Below are 18,616 nucleotides of genomic sequence, written 5' to 3' on the forward strand. Positions count from 1 at the left end.
GGAGTTATGATATTGGGTGTTGCCACAGCATTGGTGGTTGATGTTGGTTGATATTCCGTTTCGCCAAACCTTAAATAAATAAATATATATTCTTACTGTACACTGGCCTGGTTGATAGCTCCTTTGGGCTATAGAAGTTGTTTGTTGGGGTGGTGCAAGACAGATTGGACTCACTAAAGTTGAATCTGTATAAGCGCTTTGGGTGCGCGGCACCTTGTTTGGGGGGGGAAAGGAACTCCCTGAGTGTGACCGCCAAATTAATCGCGACAAGAAAGGGTGTCGACAGCATAGATTTTATAATGATATTGTTAGGCAGCTGCACTGAGCTATTCCCTTGAACTTAGGAAGATTGACTCTGTTCAGTTGTGGACTGAGTAGATCTTTAAAAATCTGTGAAGAACATGCTACTGGGTCCTCCTTATTGAAAGATTAGAGAGGGGTGCATCCTGGCTTCATCACAAGTTTGGTCTGAGCCCTTAAATTTGGCAGCAACAGTATTGTCGCCACATTTAAGGGCTGGCCAAATTACAAGTTGGGTGGAAAATGGCATTTTTTCCTCCAGCTTTTTGCGGGAGGTAAAAATGACCATTTGCGAGCTGTTAACGGTGCTATTACCACCGGTGCATTCACTGCTGGCGGTAATAGCGCTCCACAACAGAATGGGGATTTACCACCACCCGCAACTCGTGATCTGGCATTAATTGCACTAGACCGAGTCGCGGTAGCGCTATAGTATCTCTGCTGGTTTTATAAAATGTGGTCAATGTTCATCGTTGTCATGCACTTATTAACCCCTAATCACTTCAACAAATCTGATTGGTGCATGTGTCCCTCCATATATCAACAGACCAATTAAATCACATTCTCTGTAAGTGGGACCGCTAATGGAACAAGTCTGAAGCTGCAGCAGTTATCCCCTGGTGGTTATTCAAAGAATTCCAGATCCAGTTTACAGCATGAGCTATTTCAAATCTGCGAATCTGCGGGAGGAAGGGTTCCATTAGAAAAGTGATTCATAAAAGCATTGTCTTCCTGCTTCTCCTCGAAGCATATAGTAGCCCCTGAATTCACACCCATCTGGGCTTGGGCAGAGGAGCCATCACACTAAGAAGCTCCCTTTAATATTCCAATTTCTACCTCCCCTCATGCAAGGGTGCCAGGCTCCCAGAGACCCACCCTCACATTCATGCATGACCTGTTCACAATCCTCACACTCTTCCTGACCACTAACCTGCCAACAGCCAGCTTATTGCAGAAGACTTATTTCTGGTTGGAAGACAACAACATCGTCTGCATCAAACTTCCTATCGAGCGACCCCTGAGACTTTCAATCCACATACTCTCTCGCAAAAGGGGTCACAGCCTTGACACCATCACCCAACAAAAACTGCTTATCCACTGAATACCCCAACTCCTAGTGACCTGGGTCAACCACAATATGATCATCGCTGCCATCTACAAACCTCCCACCACCAAATAGCACATGCCTACCACCGGCATGACCTCGCCAACAAGAAGCTGCCAGCCGTCTTCATGAACTTGCTTCTTAAGGGTTTCACAATCCGCCTGTCACCGTCCCCTTAGAAACCACCATGCTTAGTAGACTTACAAAAACCATCTCCCAATTAGTGGACTAATGCACTTCCTTAAACACAACAAATTTGGTGACCCCCTAAAGAACACTTGAACCCCGAGTCATACCCCCAAAGTTTTTGCCAACTATAAAGTGCCTGGAGCAAATTCCTCAACACTTCATGAGCGAAGTGCTCAACATCACCCACAACACAGACTACAAAACCATATTCACAGCAAAACCGGGCTGGTGTAAAATTCTGCCAGTCATCAGCATCCCTAGAGAAATGTTGAAAGTAAGACAATTCCACCTCCAATCCTGTAGCACACCAGCTCTGCAAGGATCGGCCCACATTCTCCATAGACAAGCTACAAGAGATTAGAACCGCCACCGCTACCTTAACACAATCCCCATGTTTCCCCCACCCCCCTCGCTCCACCAACCACAGCACGCAGCACGCACGCTTGTCAAGGAAAGCACAGCTCTACCCTTAGTAAAAGGTCTCAGGCCATGCCTCTCCGCTGCCGCAGCATCAAGGTAAGTGCTTGGTACCAACGTTAACTTCAAATGTACACTGGCATCGAGCTCCTTTGCTGCTGCGTGGAACCCGTAGAAATGATCGAATTTGAAATTACAAATGGAGAAATGGACGATTTTTTTTAACTGACTGTTTCGAAATTTTGAAACATTTGACTAAAATATAGGTGTGGGGTAGGGTAATAGATAAGGTAGGAAGGGAGGGCAGAGGGCATGGAGTCTCCCCCTGCATTATTAAAATTCGCTAATTCTTTCATTCGATCATTTCATGGCAATCCCTGTGTTGCTCCTTTTTTACCTCCGATTTATTTATTTATTTATCTGGTAGTTCATATAGCTCACCCAGAGGTATCGGGGCGCAAATTTAGGTGAATTGGATGCAAAGAGCGCAGCAAGGAATGCAGACTTTTCAGATTATGCCACGGCAGGATGTGCCAGAATGGAGGCTGCCCTACGGCGCAAGTTCACAAAAAAACACCACCCCGCCACAGAGGACGCGCGACCACTTTGTGATTTTTTCAAAGCATGATATGTATACTTTTTAGGACTCAGAGTTCCCAATTTTTGTTTTCTGGACAAATAATGCCGGTGCCAGGTTCTAGTGCCTGCGCAGTCATAGCTCCTGGTACGCAGGGGTTTCTACCTTCGTCAAGAAACAGGCCGTGCCCGCGTGGCACAGGGGAGTGGAAACAGAGCCAATTTCTATTGATAGAATTGGAAGGATACTTGGTGTTCAGCAAATACGCCGCTTACTGGAAGACGACAGCGTGAATCATCCCCCGGGGGGAGAAGCCAGACCAAGACGCCGTCACTGCCAAATAGGCCCCACCTGAGCCCGGGTGCAAGGTGCCAATCTAGTGACAGCCATAGAGTCAAGGGGTCCCAAAGAAAGGGGGCGGGGGACTGTACTATCTGTCACTACAACTCCTCCTCCTTGCTACATTGCTCCTAACTTACCATTGCTTGCTCAGCAGATAGAGAGACAGTGGCGCAGGCTGACAGGTACGCAAGCACAAAGGCTTTGCCACTCCTTGTTATAAAGTGATTGAGTGATGAAGCACACACACATACAAAACGGGTTGCTTTTATAAGATTTATTTGGCATCAATTGAGTTATTCTAAGAGTACATAAAACATTCCTGAGCAGAAGAGCCACCAGTCCAGGGCCAGGCGCGCCGAGACAGCCGAGCCCACGCCTCACAGCTTATTGGCCTTCCATGAGAGGTAGACGTTCCACACGATAGCAACAATTTGCACAACAGCTAACCTGAAAAAGGAGGAACAAAAAAAAGGGGACTTGTTAAGACGTGTTCTGAGGACTACAGGGAGTCACAGGGTCATTACACATGTTGGGAATCTTTTTTCGGTCAAGCCAATATCCTTCGAGTCATCCACGGAGCAATATCATTTTTTAAAATATTTCTTTTCTGATTCATGGAATGTTTTCCTATGGGATTGCACCATTATAAAACACTCCCATAAATCAGGTCCTCAATGTATCCACCAAGGCCTGGGACTCGGTAGCTCTGCATTCTCAAGGACCCTATTCATTGCTCCCACTTCCTGTGACTTGCCTCTTGGAAGGGATATTCCATGTGTCCAATCAGAGCACCTTCCCACTGCCTCACTATCCCAGTGAATGCTTCTACCAACTCGACTTCCATTACAAGCTCCTAGTTCCCTCGACGTCTCCTTGCAGCTGCACACTTCTGGAAGACCCACTCACGTGACCCCACCAGTATCCAGTCACTGGCCCTCTTTACGAGTGTGCCGGGCAGGAAAAAATGATGAAAAAAATGCAGGTAACACCGGATCTGGCATTACAATCTGAGTTTGCCGGTAGGGGTGGTGAACTACCGGCAGGCCGGTCCTGCCGGGAGTTCAGGCGCCTGCCGGCAAGGAATTGCCCCTATCACCGGTGCCAGTGATAGGGGCAAGCATGGAATGGGACGTTATGGCCACTGCCGGCATCAGTAATATCCCGGTAACACTGTGATATTGGGGGCCAGCAACAGTAAGTCGAGTTTGCCGGTAACCAGCCAGTAGCACCCTTGTGATGAGGGCCATTAATTTGCTGTTGAAAACAATATGTTGGGATGGATGTGGAGTATGAGAAAGAAAACATTGCTGGTCCAATGATGCGTATTACAGGACCGTTATGACCTGGAATCAATTCCACCTCAAACCCATCTCACATGACCAGGGAAACTTCAAATGTACCCACCTGCTTGTTGCGATTGCATCACTCGCTTATACTTCCTGAACACACCGTCATCAAATACCTTTAGCTACAAATGGATTCATCCCATCTCCCCCCTCCCCCTTTCAAGGTCCCATTATAGGTTTCATTCTCTTCCGAGTCTCACGCCTTGCCCCTACCTCCTTGAGGTCCCATCACAAGCCCTGGTCTCCTGAGGATCCAGTCACATGATGCTGGCTTCAGAATCTTCCATTACGCATCACACCTGCTCAAGGTCCCATAAGAAATCCCTTATGTTTTATTAAAGCCTAGCTTGTGTGCCTGTTCTTTCAATGTCACCATCTTGTGTCCCATGTACCCCCAGGAAACCTACTGCACTGGGGACTGCTCCCCATTTTGTCTCTCATAACTTAACGTGTAAGGGGTGCAGAACATGCATGAATTTTACACAGAACATATTTACATACATTACTATTACTATTATTACCCAATCGCAATTGGTACTCATTTATCCATCTCGGAAGGATGAAAGGCTAAGTTGGCCTTGCCAGGATTCGAACCTGCAGATCAAACACAGATCAAAGCAACAAGCGTTTAACCCGCTGAGCCATCTTACCGGCTCTATATTCAAGGAGGTATTTCCCTACCTCAACCAAAACTAAAGGTCTGTTTTGTGTCAAGATGTCCAAAGCAAAAATGTCCTGTGTCCGATATCCTATCCTAGCTCTCGAATTCTAGAAACTAATTCTAATGGGGTGATGGTTATGTCTTTGGCCTTGAAAGTTCACAAATGTTCCAGTTCAACAAAAAGGTATAACTCCAACCAAAGTAGATAGTGTTCACAGTTCCAGGGACCGTCTCCCTTCCCCAGGTTTCTTCACAGCAAAACAGAAGTTCAAAGAAACAACTTCTTAGTAGCCCAAAAGGATAACTTCCTCCACTTGTTGTCACAATTCACACCAGGAGAAATGACTCCCTTCCATGGCTTTTTATGGCATTCAGTATTACTCCAATCCTAAAGGCATTTTTTTCCTTTGGGATTCTCCTTTCAAAAGACCAACACAACTTGAGTGCGAGTGTCACACTCACGATACACCTGGTATTCTCTCCTCCCAGGTTCTTCCCATATTTAATGCAGTTCAAGCAACCCAAGGGCATGGGTCTCTTCTCACCATTCTCTTTTTACCATATATAGTTATTTTCACACACTTGACTTTGCCTGTTATACTCTGCTGCCAGGACGTTCTTAGGTAGTTCACTTTTACACACTTGACTTTGCCTGATATACTATTCAGCCAGCACTTTGACACAACTCTATATAGGTGCGGATCCCAAATCCGCTGTTCACCTGGCATACTTTCCTCCCAGGACTTTCATAAAACACACTATGCACTAAAACCAAGAGGTATGTCTCTTCTCTTGATTTCTTCTGTTGTTATATTTACTTTACTTTATTTCCCAGTTTGTCAAGTACTGGGACTGTGAAGATGAAGGGGATATCTCATTCCTCAGTCTCCGTAAATAAAATTACCTTCTCTGCTTTCATAACAGTTCCCTGGCATCAAAACCCTCCTGCGTGGGCTCAACTGTATTGTTTCTCATGCTCTGCCTCACCCACTCTCGTTCGGGTCTGTTTCTGGCTTCCGCGGTGCTCAGGCAGCTTTCCCCAGCAGTGGTACAGTGCTTCTGCAGCACCCTGGCTCGCCACGCTGGTGCGAAGCCTGTTTTTCGGCTTCTCGTCTTGTCTGCATCGTTGTCAGGTTTTTTGTCAGCTTCACGTCCCCTTAGCAGCGCTCTCCATCAGCAGCGCAGTGCTACTTTGGCGCTTCGGCTCTCCACACCGGTGCGATGCCCCTGCATCGGCTTCTCGTCTCGCCACCTCGACTCGGGAACCCTATGGGATAGGTCCCTGTTCTGGAAACCATCTCCTCCCTGCTTGTGCATTCTTCCTCGAGCCGCATGCCATGTACCGACCTCCCAGTTGGTGTTCAAAGAAAACGCTAGTCAAACCTTCTCTCCAGCTGACGGGAGCGGCCTGCTCCTATTGGCTTCTCTACCCCTGGCTTCACCTGTCGGCATTTTAAATGCCCTAGCAATGCATGTTTCTTTCTAACAACTAGAGTGCAGCGTTGGCTTCCGTGCTCTAGTGATCCTCAACTCCATTCCCCTTTCTTGTCCAAGTATTTTCAAAGGGTTCATGTACATGGGTTTGAAAATCAGTTCTAGTCATTCTACTGATTACAGGATTTTGAAAGATGCCATCAGCAAGTCTTGTGTGATGTTGAAGGGGAGTATCACAATAAGTCATTAAGGCATGAAGGATGGAGGAAAAGATGGAACCCGCGTCTCACCTGATGATGTCCGACACCCTCCCCGAGAGACACCTTCCCCCATGCAAACATCCTCCCTCTTACAGCCACCCGCATGGTCAGGATCAGGCAGCGGCTGCCATCCCCTGGCCACATGAGGAGAGGCCACCTCTGGGAAAGTGGTGATGGCATCATCAGATTCATCACACAGGGCTTGTGCCTGGCTCAAGCCACACACCTGGCTATGGCTCAGCACTAGGTCCTCTGGAAATCCAGAGCCAAACACGAGCCCAGCCAGACATGAAGGGCTCTGCCCCTCTCTCTCTCTCTTATCTTGGGCCCTTCCATGCGGAGCAGTAAGCCTGTGTGACAGAGCATTCATGTGGCCATGAGTTGCTGGAAGCCCAGATCTGAGGGTTTTAGTTACTTTGTTTCACTGTCTGACTATAGGCACCACAGTTCAGTCCTAGTCTGTAGTGTGTGGCAAACTGCAGGGCCACAGGGATGCACACAGAAGGAAGGCCTTTGTCAAGGTATGGCTGCGGGCCGGCTGCACATAACTTCACATTCTTACTCCTCAGGACATCCACGCATACCTTTGAATTTCTCTTTTTCAAAACCTGACACAAGAACGGATATGCACCCGAGTTTGATAACGTGAGTAATGTTCAATTGGATAACACTGATTTGAACAGCGCTTGAAAGTGGGATTAATCCTATTGTAAGGACTATATAAAAAAGTGAAATGATCCTATCATCCAGACCCCTTCCAGTATGCGTGGCCCCTCTTCAAATAAATGACACTATTTAGTTATGCTCTCTGGATAATGAAAAGGTAGCCTTTTTAGTGTATTTATTATACAGTATAATGTTATCCACGACATCTTTTATTCTGTCACTGGGGTTATTCACTAAAATTCAACCCGCCTAACTTAGACACCTTTCTTCCAATGGCTCGTTTGCCTCATGTTTCTACATCTCTCTCAACCAGTGGAAGCTGCAATGGAGACCCTCTGGCCACAGCCCTCAAGCGGCTCTTTTGGTGGGTCTATTGAGGATTCCTGATTCATTGTTAGTTTGGTTATACGTAATTTGCTCTGACACTTCAGCCCAATGTCTAAACATTTGGATTTGGTACACTCTTAGATTTTTTGGTGAGTGAGGGACTGATTATTTACAAAATATAAGACTGCTTTATGGCTCTTATGGCCGGCACGGCTGTTCTTATACATTTCTAAGCTTGCCCACCTCTGGCTAGGCTACACCCCCTCCCCGACCCCCCCTGGAGACCAGATTCAGATTTCTAACATGCATTATAGTATGTTATCTGTACTCCACCCGCCTTGAAGAGGGTTGCGGGGAGCGGGAGGGCGCATGTTTATACCAATGCTGGAGAAATATAGTCACAGTTAAGTAACGTTTCGCTTCTCCATGATTCAATCTTTCACATGCTCGGAATAGATTTGACAGCAGTAGACATAGAGATGCAGATGGGAGGGACAGGATAATAAAGTAAAACAATATTGGGCCTCATCATGAGTTGGGAGAGTGGTAAAATACGGTGGTAATGCTATTGCAGAAAGTGGGAGTTTTACCTTAAGCATTTTGCTACAGGTAAAAATGTCCCCTTTCCGCTTGTTTTTGGCGCTAATAGCAACAAGAAACCCCCATTATCTCCCCACCGCAACTTGGGATCCTGCACAAATTGGACCAAGGAGCGGTAACGCTAATAGCGTTGGGCGGTATCCCGGCACAATTAGCGCCGGGATACAGCCCAACCCCTGATAGGCCCATGTCACTGCAGCAACATTTGGTCCACTGCTGTCTCAGCTCTAACACCGGGCTCAAGTCAGCATCCTCTAGGTTGCCGCTTGACAGGTGGAGTGCATCGGCATTCTGGCATGGAACACAGCCGTGGCTGAGCTCCCTCTTGAATGTGCATTTAGTTGTCCTTGGATCTATCTATTGGCCGTCTCAAGGCAGAACATCACACAGGATACAATCCGCCTGGTAATGCCCTGGTTGGCAAGGGCTGGAAACATGAAAACAGCAGTTCTGGCTGCCTGAGCGCGATAGTTCGGTTTATGTAGCACAGTATATAATAAATAAAGACTGAGAAATGAACTCAACGTTTTTTAATAATCAAAGAACTGCTTAGGGTAGTATAAGTCAGCAGAGGGTTTATGAATATTGCTCCAGAATTATAACCCTTGGACATATGTATCCCTGGGAAGGAAGATGCTGATTGGAACCAGCTGCATTTATATATTGATGATTTGATTGACTCTTGTTCATCGATCATTAAATAATGTTGGCCGCATTTCTCTGTTTTTATATAGTATATCATCATGCAACCAGGAGCAGGTTGGTTGTTTTTCTAAGGTAGACAGTTTTTGCAGCCATTGGTCACATTTTCGATAGTGTATTATTGTGAAACTATTGTACACGCCTTTGTACACTGGCCAAAGTGCAGGTTTTCATTGACATATTAGGACCACTATATATCCTAATGCAACAGCTCCCTTTGGCGGTGACACCAGACAAAGCTACTAACACAGACAAACATACATCTGGCCTTTTATTACATTGTTAGATAGATTAGATAATGTGCGGCACTCCAACTCCAAAAATAGTTACCTGTTTTTTTTCTTCTTTGAAACTGTATATATGTAGAGGCAAAGATACAGTTTAGTTGATACCATGTTCAAGGCTTGTTCAGCTGGTGGAAACAGATTCATGAAGAATTTCGGTGAGATATCTTGGTTTAGAATTTAGATGGAATTCTGAGACAGTTTTGAAAAGGTTAGCGAGGAGGCTCATCAATACGACTTTCTTTTGATTAAAAAAAGTGGTGAACTTCTCATTAGCCGAAAGTGCTTCCATGTCACTCTTATCATGGTGACGCAATAGCCAGTATGAATGATGTCTTCCAAAAGAGGCAATTTAGATCCGCTCTGTGCATGAGCCCAAAAAGCTGCTTCATCAGCTTGTTAAGCCCATATTCGGCTCCCCCATTGAGAGTGGTCTTGACACCAGGCTGAAGACGTAGCAAGCCCTTGAACTGCTAACAAAAGAAACACAAGGGCTGGCCCTCCCTCTTGGTGTTCCCTGAAATGGCTGACAAGTGGCCATGTGAGAGAAGACGTCGCAATCTGGCCAAGTGTAGGAGATAAGTAACGGGGAGCTTGATCACGAAAGGTCGTAGTCTGATAGAGTGGCACCACAAGGAAAAGGGATTCCATTTCCGCCAGGTAAGTCAATCGCATAGAGGATGGCCTCACCTCCACCAGGACCTGAATGCCATTCTCCGGGACAGGTAGGTGGCCAAATCATGCCCGCTGAGGTTGTTCGCTCCAGCGACTTCGAGTCACGGTGGAGAATCCGAACTACCAGTTTTAGTGTTGAGCACCCATTCGTGGGAGGTGATCAGGGCATCGATCTGGTGTTGATCCCTGCTGGAAGATGCCCTATCACAATACATGCATTGTTGGTATTGCCCATTCTCACAGGAGTTGACCCTCGGCTGATAACAGAGGTGAGCTTGTGCTCCTAATTTCCATATATTAAACATGGGTGTGGTGTTGCCATTCTGGATTCCCATGATGTTTACATGCAACAGTGGTAGAAACAACATGAGTGCCAACCAAATGGATCTGAATTCCAGAATGTTGATGTGCCCTACATGTTCCTGGGAGGACCACCAGCCTTTTGTCTGTAAGGTGTTGAGCTGTGCCACACACCCTGTGAGTGAGACATGTGCATGAATTCTGTGAATTGGGCAAGGAGCTTGAAAAGGAATTCCCTGATCTACACTTGACTCCTGTGACCACCAGTGCAAGGCCTTCTGGAACTTGCTGGGCACAGGCATTACATCTACCCAATCAACTGTGATCAGCACATGCTGCACATACAGGTGTTCCTGCAGTGATGTCACCTGAAGCCTGCAGTGGGGCACTAGCAATGTTCCTGCAGAGATCTCACCCAGAGCCTGCAGTGCGGCATTAGCCATGTTCCTGCAGTGATGTCACCCAAAGCCTGCAGTGGGGCACTAGCCATGTTCCTGCAGAGATATCACCCAAAGCCGGGAGTGCAGCATTAGCCATGTTCCTGCAGTGATGTCACCCAAAGCCTGCAGTGGGGCACTAGCCATGTTCCTGCAGAGATCTCACCCAAAGCCGGGAGTGTGGCATTAGCCATGTTCCTGCAGTGATGTCACCCGAAGCCTGCAGTGAGGCACTAGCCATGTTCCTGCAGTGATGTCACCCGAAGCCTGCAATGGGGCACTAGCCATGTTCCTGCAGAGATCTCACCCAAAGCCTGCAGTGCGGCATTAGCCATGTTCCTGCAGTGATGTCACCCAAAGTCTGCAGTGCGGCATTAGCCATGTTCCTGCAGTAATGTCACCTGAAGCCTGCAGTGGGGCACTAGCTATGTTCCTGCAGTGATATCACCTGAAGCCTGCAGTGGGGCATTAGCCATGTTCCTGCAGGGATCTCAACCAAAGCCTGCAGTGGAGCACAAGCCATGTTCCTGCAGTGATCTCACCTGAAACCTGCAGTGGGGTATTAGCCGTGTTCCCGCAGTGATCTCACCCGAAGCCTGCAGTGGGGCACTAGCCATGTTCCTGCAGTAATCTCAACCGAAGCCTGCAGTGGGGTGCTAGCCATGTTCCTGCAGTGATCTCACTTGAAGCCTGCAGTGGGGCACTAGTCATGTTCCTGTGGTGATCTCACTCGAAGCCTGCAGTGGGGCACTAGCCATGTTTCTGCAGTGTTCACACCGAAGCCTGCAGTAGGGCACTAGCCATGTTCCTGCAGTGATCTCACCCGAAGCCTGTAGTGGGACACTAGTCATGTTCCTGCAGTGATCTCACCCAAAGCATGCAGTGGGGCACTAGTCATGTTCCTGCAGTGATGTCACCCAAAGCCTAAAGTGGGGCATTAGCCATGTTCCAGCAGTTATGTCATCCAAAGCCTGCAGTGAGGCATTAGCCATGTTCCAGCGGTGATGTCACCCGAAGCATGCAGTGGGGCACTAGCCATGTTCCTGCAGGGATCTCACCCGAAGTCTGCAGTGGAGCACTAGCCATGTTCCTGCAGTGATCTCATCCGAAACCTGCAGTGGGGTATTAGCCATGTTCCTGCAGTGATGTCACCCAAAGCCTGCAGTGGGGCACTAGCCATGTTCCTGCAGTAATCTCACCCGAAGCCTGCAGTGGTGCACTAGCCATGTTCCTGCAGTGCTCTCACCCAAAGCCTGCTGTGGGGTACTAGTCATGTTCCTGCAGTGATGTCACTCGAAGCCTGCAGTGGTTTATTAGCTATGTTCCTGTGGTGATCTCATCCGAAGCTTGCAGTGGGGCACTAGCCATGTTTCAGCAGTGATGTCACCTGAAGCCTGAGTGGGGCACTAGCCATGTTCCTGCGGTGATCTCACCCGAAGCCTGCAGTGGGGCATTTTCCATGTTCCTACGTTGATCTCACCTGAAGCCTGCAGTGGGGCACTAGCCATGTTCCTGCAGTGATCTCACCCAAAGCCTGCAGTGGGGCACTAGCCATGTTCCTACATTGATCTCACCCGAAGCCTGCAGTGGGGCACTAGCCATGTTCCTGCAGTGATCTCACCCAAAGCCTGCAGTGGGGCACTAGCCATGTTCCTGTGGTGATCTCACCCGAAGACTGCAGTGGGGCACTAGCCATGTTCCCTGCAGTGATCTCACCCAAAGTCGGAAGTGGGGCACTAGCCATCATCCTGCAGTGATCTCACCTGAAACCTGCAGTGGAGTACTAGCCATATTCCTGCAGTGATGCACCCGAAGCATGCAGTGGGGCATTAGCCATGTTCCTGCAGTGATGTCACCTGAAGCCTGCAGTGGGGCACTATCCATGTTCCTGCAGTGTTCTCACCAGAATCCTGCAGTGGGGCACTAGTCATGTTCCTGCGGTGATCTCACCCAAAGCCTGCAGTGGGGCACTACCCATGTTCCTGCAGTGATGTCACTTGAAGCCTGCAGTGGGGCACTAGTCATGTTCCTGCAGTTATCTCACCCAAAGCCTGAGTGGGGCACTAGCCATGTTCCTGCAGTGATCTCACCCGAAGCCTGTAGTGGGGCATTAGCCATGTTCCTACGTTGATCTCACCCAAAGCCTGCAGTGGGGCACTAGCCATGTTCCTGTGGTGATCTCACCCGAAGACTGCAGTGGGGCACTAGCCATGTTCCTGCAGTGATCTCACCTGAAGCCTGCAGTGGGGCACTAGCCATGTTCCTGCAGTGATCTCACCTGAAGCCTGCAGTGGGGCACTAGCCATGTTCCTGCAGTGATCTCACCCAAAGCCTGCCTTGGGGCACTAGCTATGTTCCTGCAGGGATGACACCTGAAGCCTGCAGTGGGGCACTAGCCATGTTCCTGCAGTGATGTCACCTGAAGCCTGCAGTGGGGCACTAGCCATGTTCCTGCAGTGATCTCACCCGAAGCCTGCAGTGGGGCACTAGCCATCTTCCTGCGGTGATCTCACCCAAAGCCTGCAGTGGGGCACTAGACATGTTCCTGCAGAGTTCTCACCCAAAGCCTGCAGTGGGGCACTAGTCATGTTTCTGCAGTGATCTCACCCAAAGACTGATGTGGGGCACTAGTCATGGTCCTGCAGTGATGTCACCTGAAGCCTGCAGTGGGGCACTAGCCATGTTCCTGCAGTGATCTCACCCAAAGCCTGCAGTAGGGCACTAGCCATGTTCCTGCAGTGATCTCACCCAAAGCCTGCCTTGGGGCACTAGCTATGTTCCTGCAGTGATGACACCTGAAGCCTTTCAGCGGGACACTAGCCATGTTCCTGCAGTGATCTCACCCAAAGCCTGCAGTGGTGCACTATCCATGTTCCTGCAGTGTCTCACCCAAAGCCTGCAGTGGGGCACTAGCCATATTCCTGCAGTGATCTCACCCGAAGTCTGCAGTGGGGCACTAGCCATGTTCCTGCAGTGATCTCACCCAAAGCCTGCAGTGGGGCACTAGCCATGTTCCTGCAGTGATCTCACCCAAAGCCTGCAGTGGGGCACTAGCCATCTTCCTGCGGTGATCTCACCCAAAGCCTGCAGTGGGGCACTAGACATGTTCCTGCAGAGTCCTCACCCAAAGCCTGCAGTGGGGCACTAGTCATGTTTCTGCAGTGATCTCACCCAAAGACTGATGTGGGGCACTAGTCATGGTCCTGCAGTGATGTCACCTGAAGCCTGCAGTGGGGCACTAAACATGTTCCTGCAGTGATCTCACCCAAAGCCTGCAGTAGGGCACTAGCCATGTTCCTGCAGTGATCTCACCCAAAGCCTGCCTTGGGGCACTAGCTATGTTCCTGCAGTGATGACACCTGAAGCCTTTCAGCGGGACACTAGCCATGTTCCTGCAGTGATCTCACCCGAAGCCTGCAGTGGTGCACTATCCATGTTCCTGCAGTGTCTCACCCAAAGCCTGCAGTGGGGCACTAGCCATATTCCTGCAGTGATCTCACCCGAAGTCTGCAGTGGGGCACTAGCCATGTTCCTGCAGTGATCTCACCCAAAGCCTGCAGTGGGGCACTAGCCATGTTCCTGCAGTGATCTCACCCAAAGCCTGCCTTGGGGCACTAGCTATGTTCCTGCAGTGATGACACCTGAAGCCTGCAGTGGGGCACTAACAATGTTCCTGCAGTGATCTCACCCAAAGCCTGCAGTGGGGCACTATCCATGTTCGTGCAGTGATCTCATCCGAAGCCTACAGTGGGGCACTAGCCATGTTCCGGCAGTGATGTCACCTGAAGCCTGCAGTGGGGCACTGGCCATGTTCTTGCAGTGATCTCACCCAAATCCTGCAGTGGGGCACTAGCCATGTTCCTGCGGTGATCTCACCCAAAGCCTGCAGTGGGGCACTAGCCATGTTCCTGCAGTGATCTCACCCAAAGCCTGCCTTGGGGCACTAGCTATGTTCCTGCAGTGATGACACCTGAGGCCTGCAGTGGGGCACTAGCCATGTTCCTGCAGTGATGTCACCTGAAGCCTGCAGTGGGGCACTAGCCATGTTCCTGCAGTGATCTCACCCGAAGCCTGCAGTGGGGCACTATCCATGTTCCTGCAGTGATCTCACCCGAAGCCTGCAGTGGGGCACTAGCCATGTTCCTGCGGTGATCTCACCCAAAGCCTGCAGTGGGGCACTAGCCATGTTCCTGCGGTGATCTCACCCGAAGCCTGCAGCGGGGCACTAGCCATGTTCCTGTGGTGATCTCACCCGAAGCCTGCAGCGGGGCACTAGCCATCTTCCTGCAGTGATCTCACCTGAAGCCTGCAGTGGAGTACTAGCCATATTCCTGCAGTGATGCACCCGAAGCATGCAGTGGGGCATTAGCCATGTTCCTGCAGTGATGTCACCTGAAGCCTGCAGTGGGGCACTATCCATGTTCCTGCAGTGTTCTCACCCGAATCCTGCAGTGGGGCACTAGTCATGTTCCTGCGGTGATCTCACCCAAAGCCTGCAGTGGGGCACTACCCATGTTCCTGCACTGATGTCACCTGAAGCCTGCAGTGGGGCACTAGTCATGTTCCTGCAGTGATGTCAACCGAAGCCTGTAGTGTGGCACTAGCCATGTTCTGGCAGTGATCTCACCCAAAGCCTGAGTGGGGCACTAGCCATGTTCCTGCAGTGATCTCACCCGAAGACTGTAGTGGGGCATTAGCCATGTTCCTACGTTGATATCACCCAAAGCCTGCAGTGGGGCACTAGCCATGTTCCTGTGGTGATCTCACCCGAAGACTGCATGGGGCACTCGCCATGTTCCTGCAGTGATCTCACGTGAAGCCTGCAGTGGGGAGCTAGCCATGTTCCTGCAGTGATCTCACCTGAAGCCTGCAGTGGGGCACTAGCCATGTTCCTGCAGTGATCTCACCCAAAGCCTTCCTTGGGGCACTAGCTATGTTCCTGCAGGGATGACACCTGAAGCCTGCAGTGGGGCACTAGCCATGTTCCTGCAGTGATGTCACCTGAAGCCTGCAGTGGGGCACTAGCCATGTTCCTGCAGTGATCTCACCCAAAGCCTGCCTTGGGGCACTAGCTATGTTCCTGCAGGGATGACACCTGAAGCCTGCAGTGGGGCACTAGCCATGTTCCTGCAGTGCTCTCACCCAAAGCCTGCAGTAGGGCACTAGCCATGTTCCTGCAGTGATCTCACCCAAAGCCTGCCTTGGGGCACTAGCTATGTTCCTGCAGTGATGACATTGAAGCCTTTCAGTGGGACACTAGCCATGTTCCTGCAGTGATCTCACCCGAAGCCTGCAGTGGTGCACTATCCATGTTCCTGCAGTGTCTCACCCAAAGCCTGCAGTGGGGCACTAGCCATATTCCTGCAGTGATCTCACCCGAAGTCTGCAGTGGGGCACTAGCCATGTTCCTGCAGTGATCCCACCCAAAGCCTGCAGTGGGGCACTAGCCATGTTCCTGCAGTGATCTCATCCAAAGCCTGCCTTGGGGCACTAGCTATGTTCCTGCAGTGATGACACCTGAAGCCTGCAGTGGGGCACTAACCATCTTCCTGCAGTGATCTCACCCAAAGCCTGCAGTGGGGCACTATCCATGTTCGTGCAGTGATCTCATCCGAATCCTGCAGAAGGGCACTAGCCATGTTCCGGCAGTGATGTCACCTGAAGCCTGCAGTGGGGCACTGGCCATGTTCTTGCAGTGATCTCACCCAAATCCTGCAGTGGGGCACTAGCCATGTTCCTGCGGTAATCTCACCCAAAGCCTGCAGTGGGGCACTAGCCATGTTCCTGCAGTGATCTCACCCAAAGCCTGCCTTGGGGCACTAGCTATGTTCCTGCAGTGATGACACCTGAGGCCTGCAGTGGGGCACTAGCCATGTTCCTGCAGTGATGTCACCTGAAGCCTGCAGTGGGGCACTAGCCATGTTCCTGCAGTGATCTCACCCGAAGCCTGCAGTGGGGCACTATCCATGTTCCTGCAGTGATCTCACCCGAAGCCTGCAGTGGGGCAGTAGTCATGTTCCTGCAGTGATCTCACCCGAAGCCTGCCTTGGGGCACTAACTATGTTCCTGCAATGATCTCACCCGAAGCCTGCAGTGGGGTATTAGCCATGCTCCTGCAGTGAAATCACCCGAAGCCTGCAGTGGGGTATGAGCCATGCTCCTGCAGTGATCTCACCCGAAGCCTGCAGTGGGGCACTAGCCTTGTTTCTGCAGTGATCTCTCCCGAAGCCTGCAGTGGGGCACTAGTCATGTTGCTGCTGCGATCTCACCCGAAGCCTGCAGTGGGGCACTAGTCATGTTCCTGCAGTGATGTCACCTGAAGCCTGCAGTGGGGCACTAGCCATGTTCCTGCAGTGATCTCACCCAAAGCCTGCCTTGGGGCACTAGCTATGTTCCTGCAGGGATGACACCTGAAGCCTGCAGTGGGGCACTAGCCATGTTCCTGCAGTGATGTCACCTGAAGCCTGCAGTGGGGCACTAGCCATGTTCCTGCAGTGATGTCACCTGAAGCCTGCAGTGGGGCACTAGCCATGTTCCTGCAGTGATCTCACCCGAAGCCTGCAGTGGGGCACTATCCATGTTCCTGCAGTGATCTCACCCGAAGCCTGCAGTGGGGCACTACCCATGTTCCTGCGGTGATCTCACCCGAAGCCTGCAGCGGGGCACTAGCCATGTTCCTGTGGTGATCTCACCCGAAGACTGCAGTGGGGCACTAGCCATGTTCCTGCAGTGATCTCACCCAAAGCCTGCAGTAGGGCACTAGCCATGTTCCTGCAGTGATCTCACCCAAAGCCTGCCTTGGGGCACTAGCTATGTTCCTGCAGTGATGACACCTGAAGCCTTTCAGCGGGACACTAGCCATGTTCCTGCAGTGATCTCACCCGAAGCCTGCAGTGGTGCACTATCCATGTTCCTGCAGTGTCTCACCCAAAGCCTGCAGTGGGGCACTAGCCATATTCCTGCAGTGATCTCACCCGAAGTCTGCAGTGGGGCACTAGCCATGTTCCTGCAGTGATCTCACCCAAAGCCTGCAGTGGGGCACTAGCCATGTTCCTGCAGTGATCTCACCCAAAGCCTGCCTTGGGGCACTAGCTATGTTCCTGCAGTGATGACACCTGAAGCCTGCAGTGGGGCACTAACAATGTTCCTGCAGTGATCTCACCCAAAGCCTGCAGTGGGGCACTATCCATGTTCGTGCAGTGATCTCATCCGAAGCCTACAGTGGGGCACTAGCCATGTTCCGGCAGTGATGTCACCTGAAGCCTGCAGTGGGGCACTGGCCATGTTCTTGCAGTGATCTCACCCAAATCCTGCAGTGGGGCACTAGCCATGTTCCTGCGGTGATCTCACCCAAAGCCTGCAGTGGGGCACTAGCCATGTTCCTGCAGTGATCTCACCCAAAGCCTGCCTTGGGGCACTAGCTATGTTCCTGCAGTGATGACACCTGAGGCCTGCAGTGGGGCACTAGCCATGTTCCTGCAGTGATGTCACCTGAAGCCTGCAGTGGGGCACTAGCCATGTTCCTGCAGTGATCTCACCCGAAGCCTGCAGTGGGGCACTATCCATGTTCCTGCAGTGATCTCACCCGAAGCCTGCAGTGGGGCACTAGCCATGTTCCTGCGGTGATCTCACCCAAAGCCTGCAGTGGGGCACTAGCCATGTTCCTGCGGTGATCTCACCCGAAGCCTGCAGCGGGGCACTAGCCATGTTCCTGCAGTGATCTCACCTGAAGCCTGCAGTGGGGCACTAGCCATGTTCCTGCAGCGATCTCACCCAAAGCCTGCAGTGAGGCACTAGCCATGTTCCTGCAGCGATCCCACCCGAAGCCTGCAGTGGGGCACTAGTCATGTTCCTGCAGCGATCTCACCCGAAGCCTGCAGTGGGGCACTAGCCATGTTCCTGCAGTGATCTCACCCAAAGCCTGCAGTGGGGCACTAGCCATGTTCCTGTGGTGATCTCACCCGAAGACTGCAGTGGGGCACTAGCCATGTTCC

The 18,616-nt window shown here is 50.8% G+C and overlaps 1 protein-coding gene across 2 annotated transcripts in view; it reads right to left on the minus strand.

Moving 5' to 3' along the window:
* Positions 1-3,189: 3,189 nt before the first annotated feature.
* The window catches only part of MPV17 (mitochondrial inner membrane protein MPV17), a 1,213,029-nt gene continuing 1,197,602 nt past the window's right edge, over positions 3,190-18,616 (minus strand). For both annotated transcript variants that reach the window (XM_069605498.1, XM_069605497.1), the window contains exon 9: positions 3,190-3,377. In XM_069605498.1, the coding sequence (XP_069461599.1) occupies positions 3,308-3,377 (70 nt within the window). In that variant the 3' untranslated portion in view covers positions 3,190-3,307. The remainder of the gene's footprint in view (positions 3,378-18,616) is intronic.

This window comes from Ambystoma mexicanum, chromosome 4p (assembly GCF_040938575.1).
Source record: "Ambystoma mexicanum isolate Mex_15411 chromosome 4p, UKY_AmexF1_1, whole genome shotgun sequence".
NCBI classification, from domain to species: Eukaryota; Metazoa; Chordata; class Amphibia; order Caudata; family Ambystomatidae; genus Ambystoma; species Ambystoma mexicanum.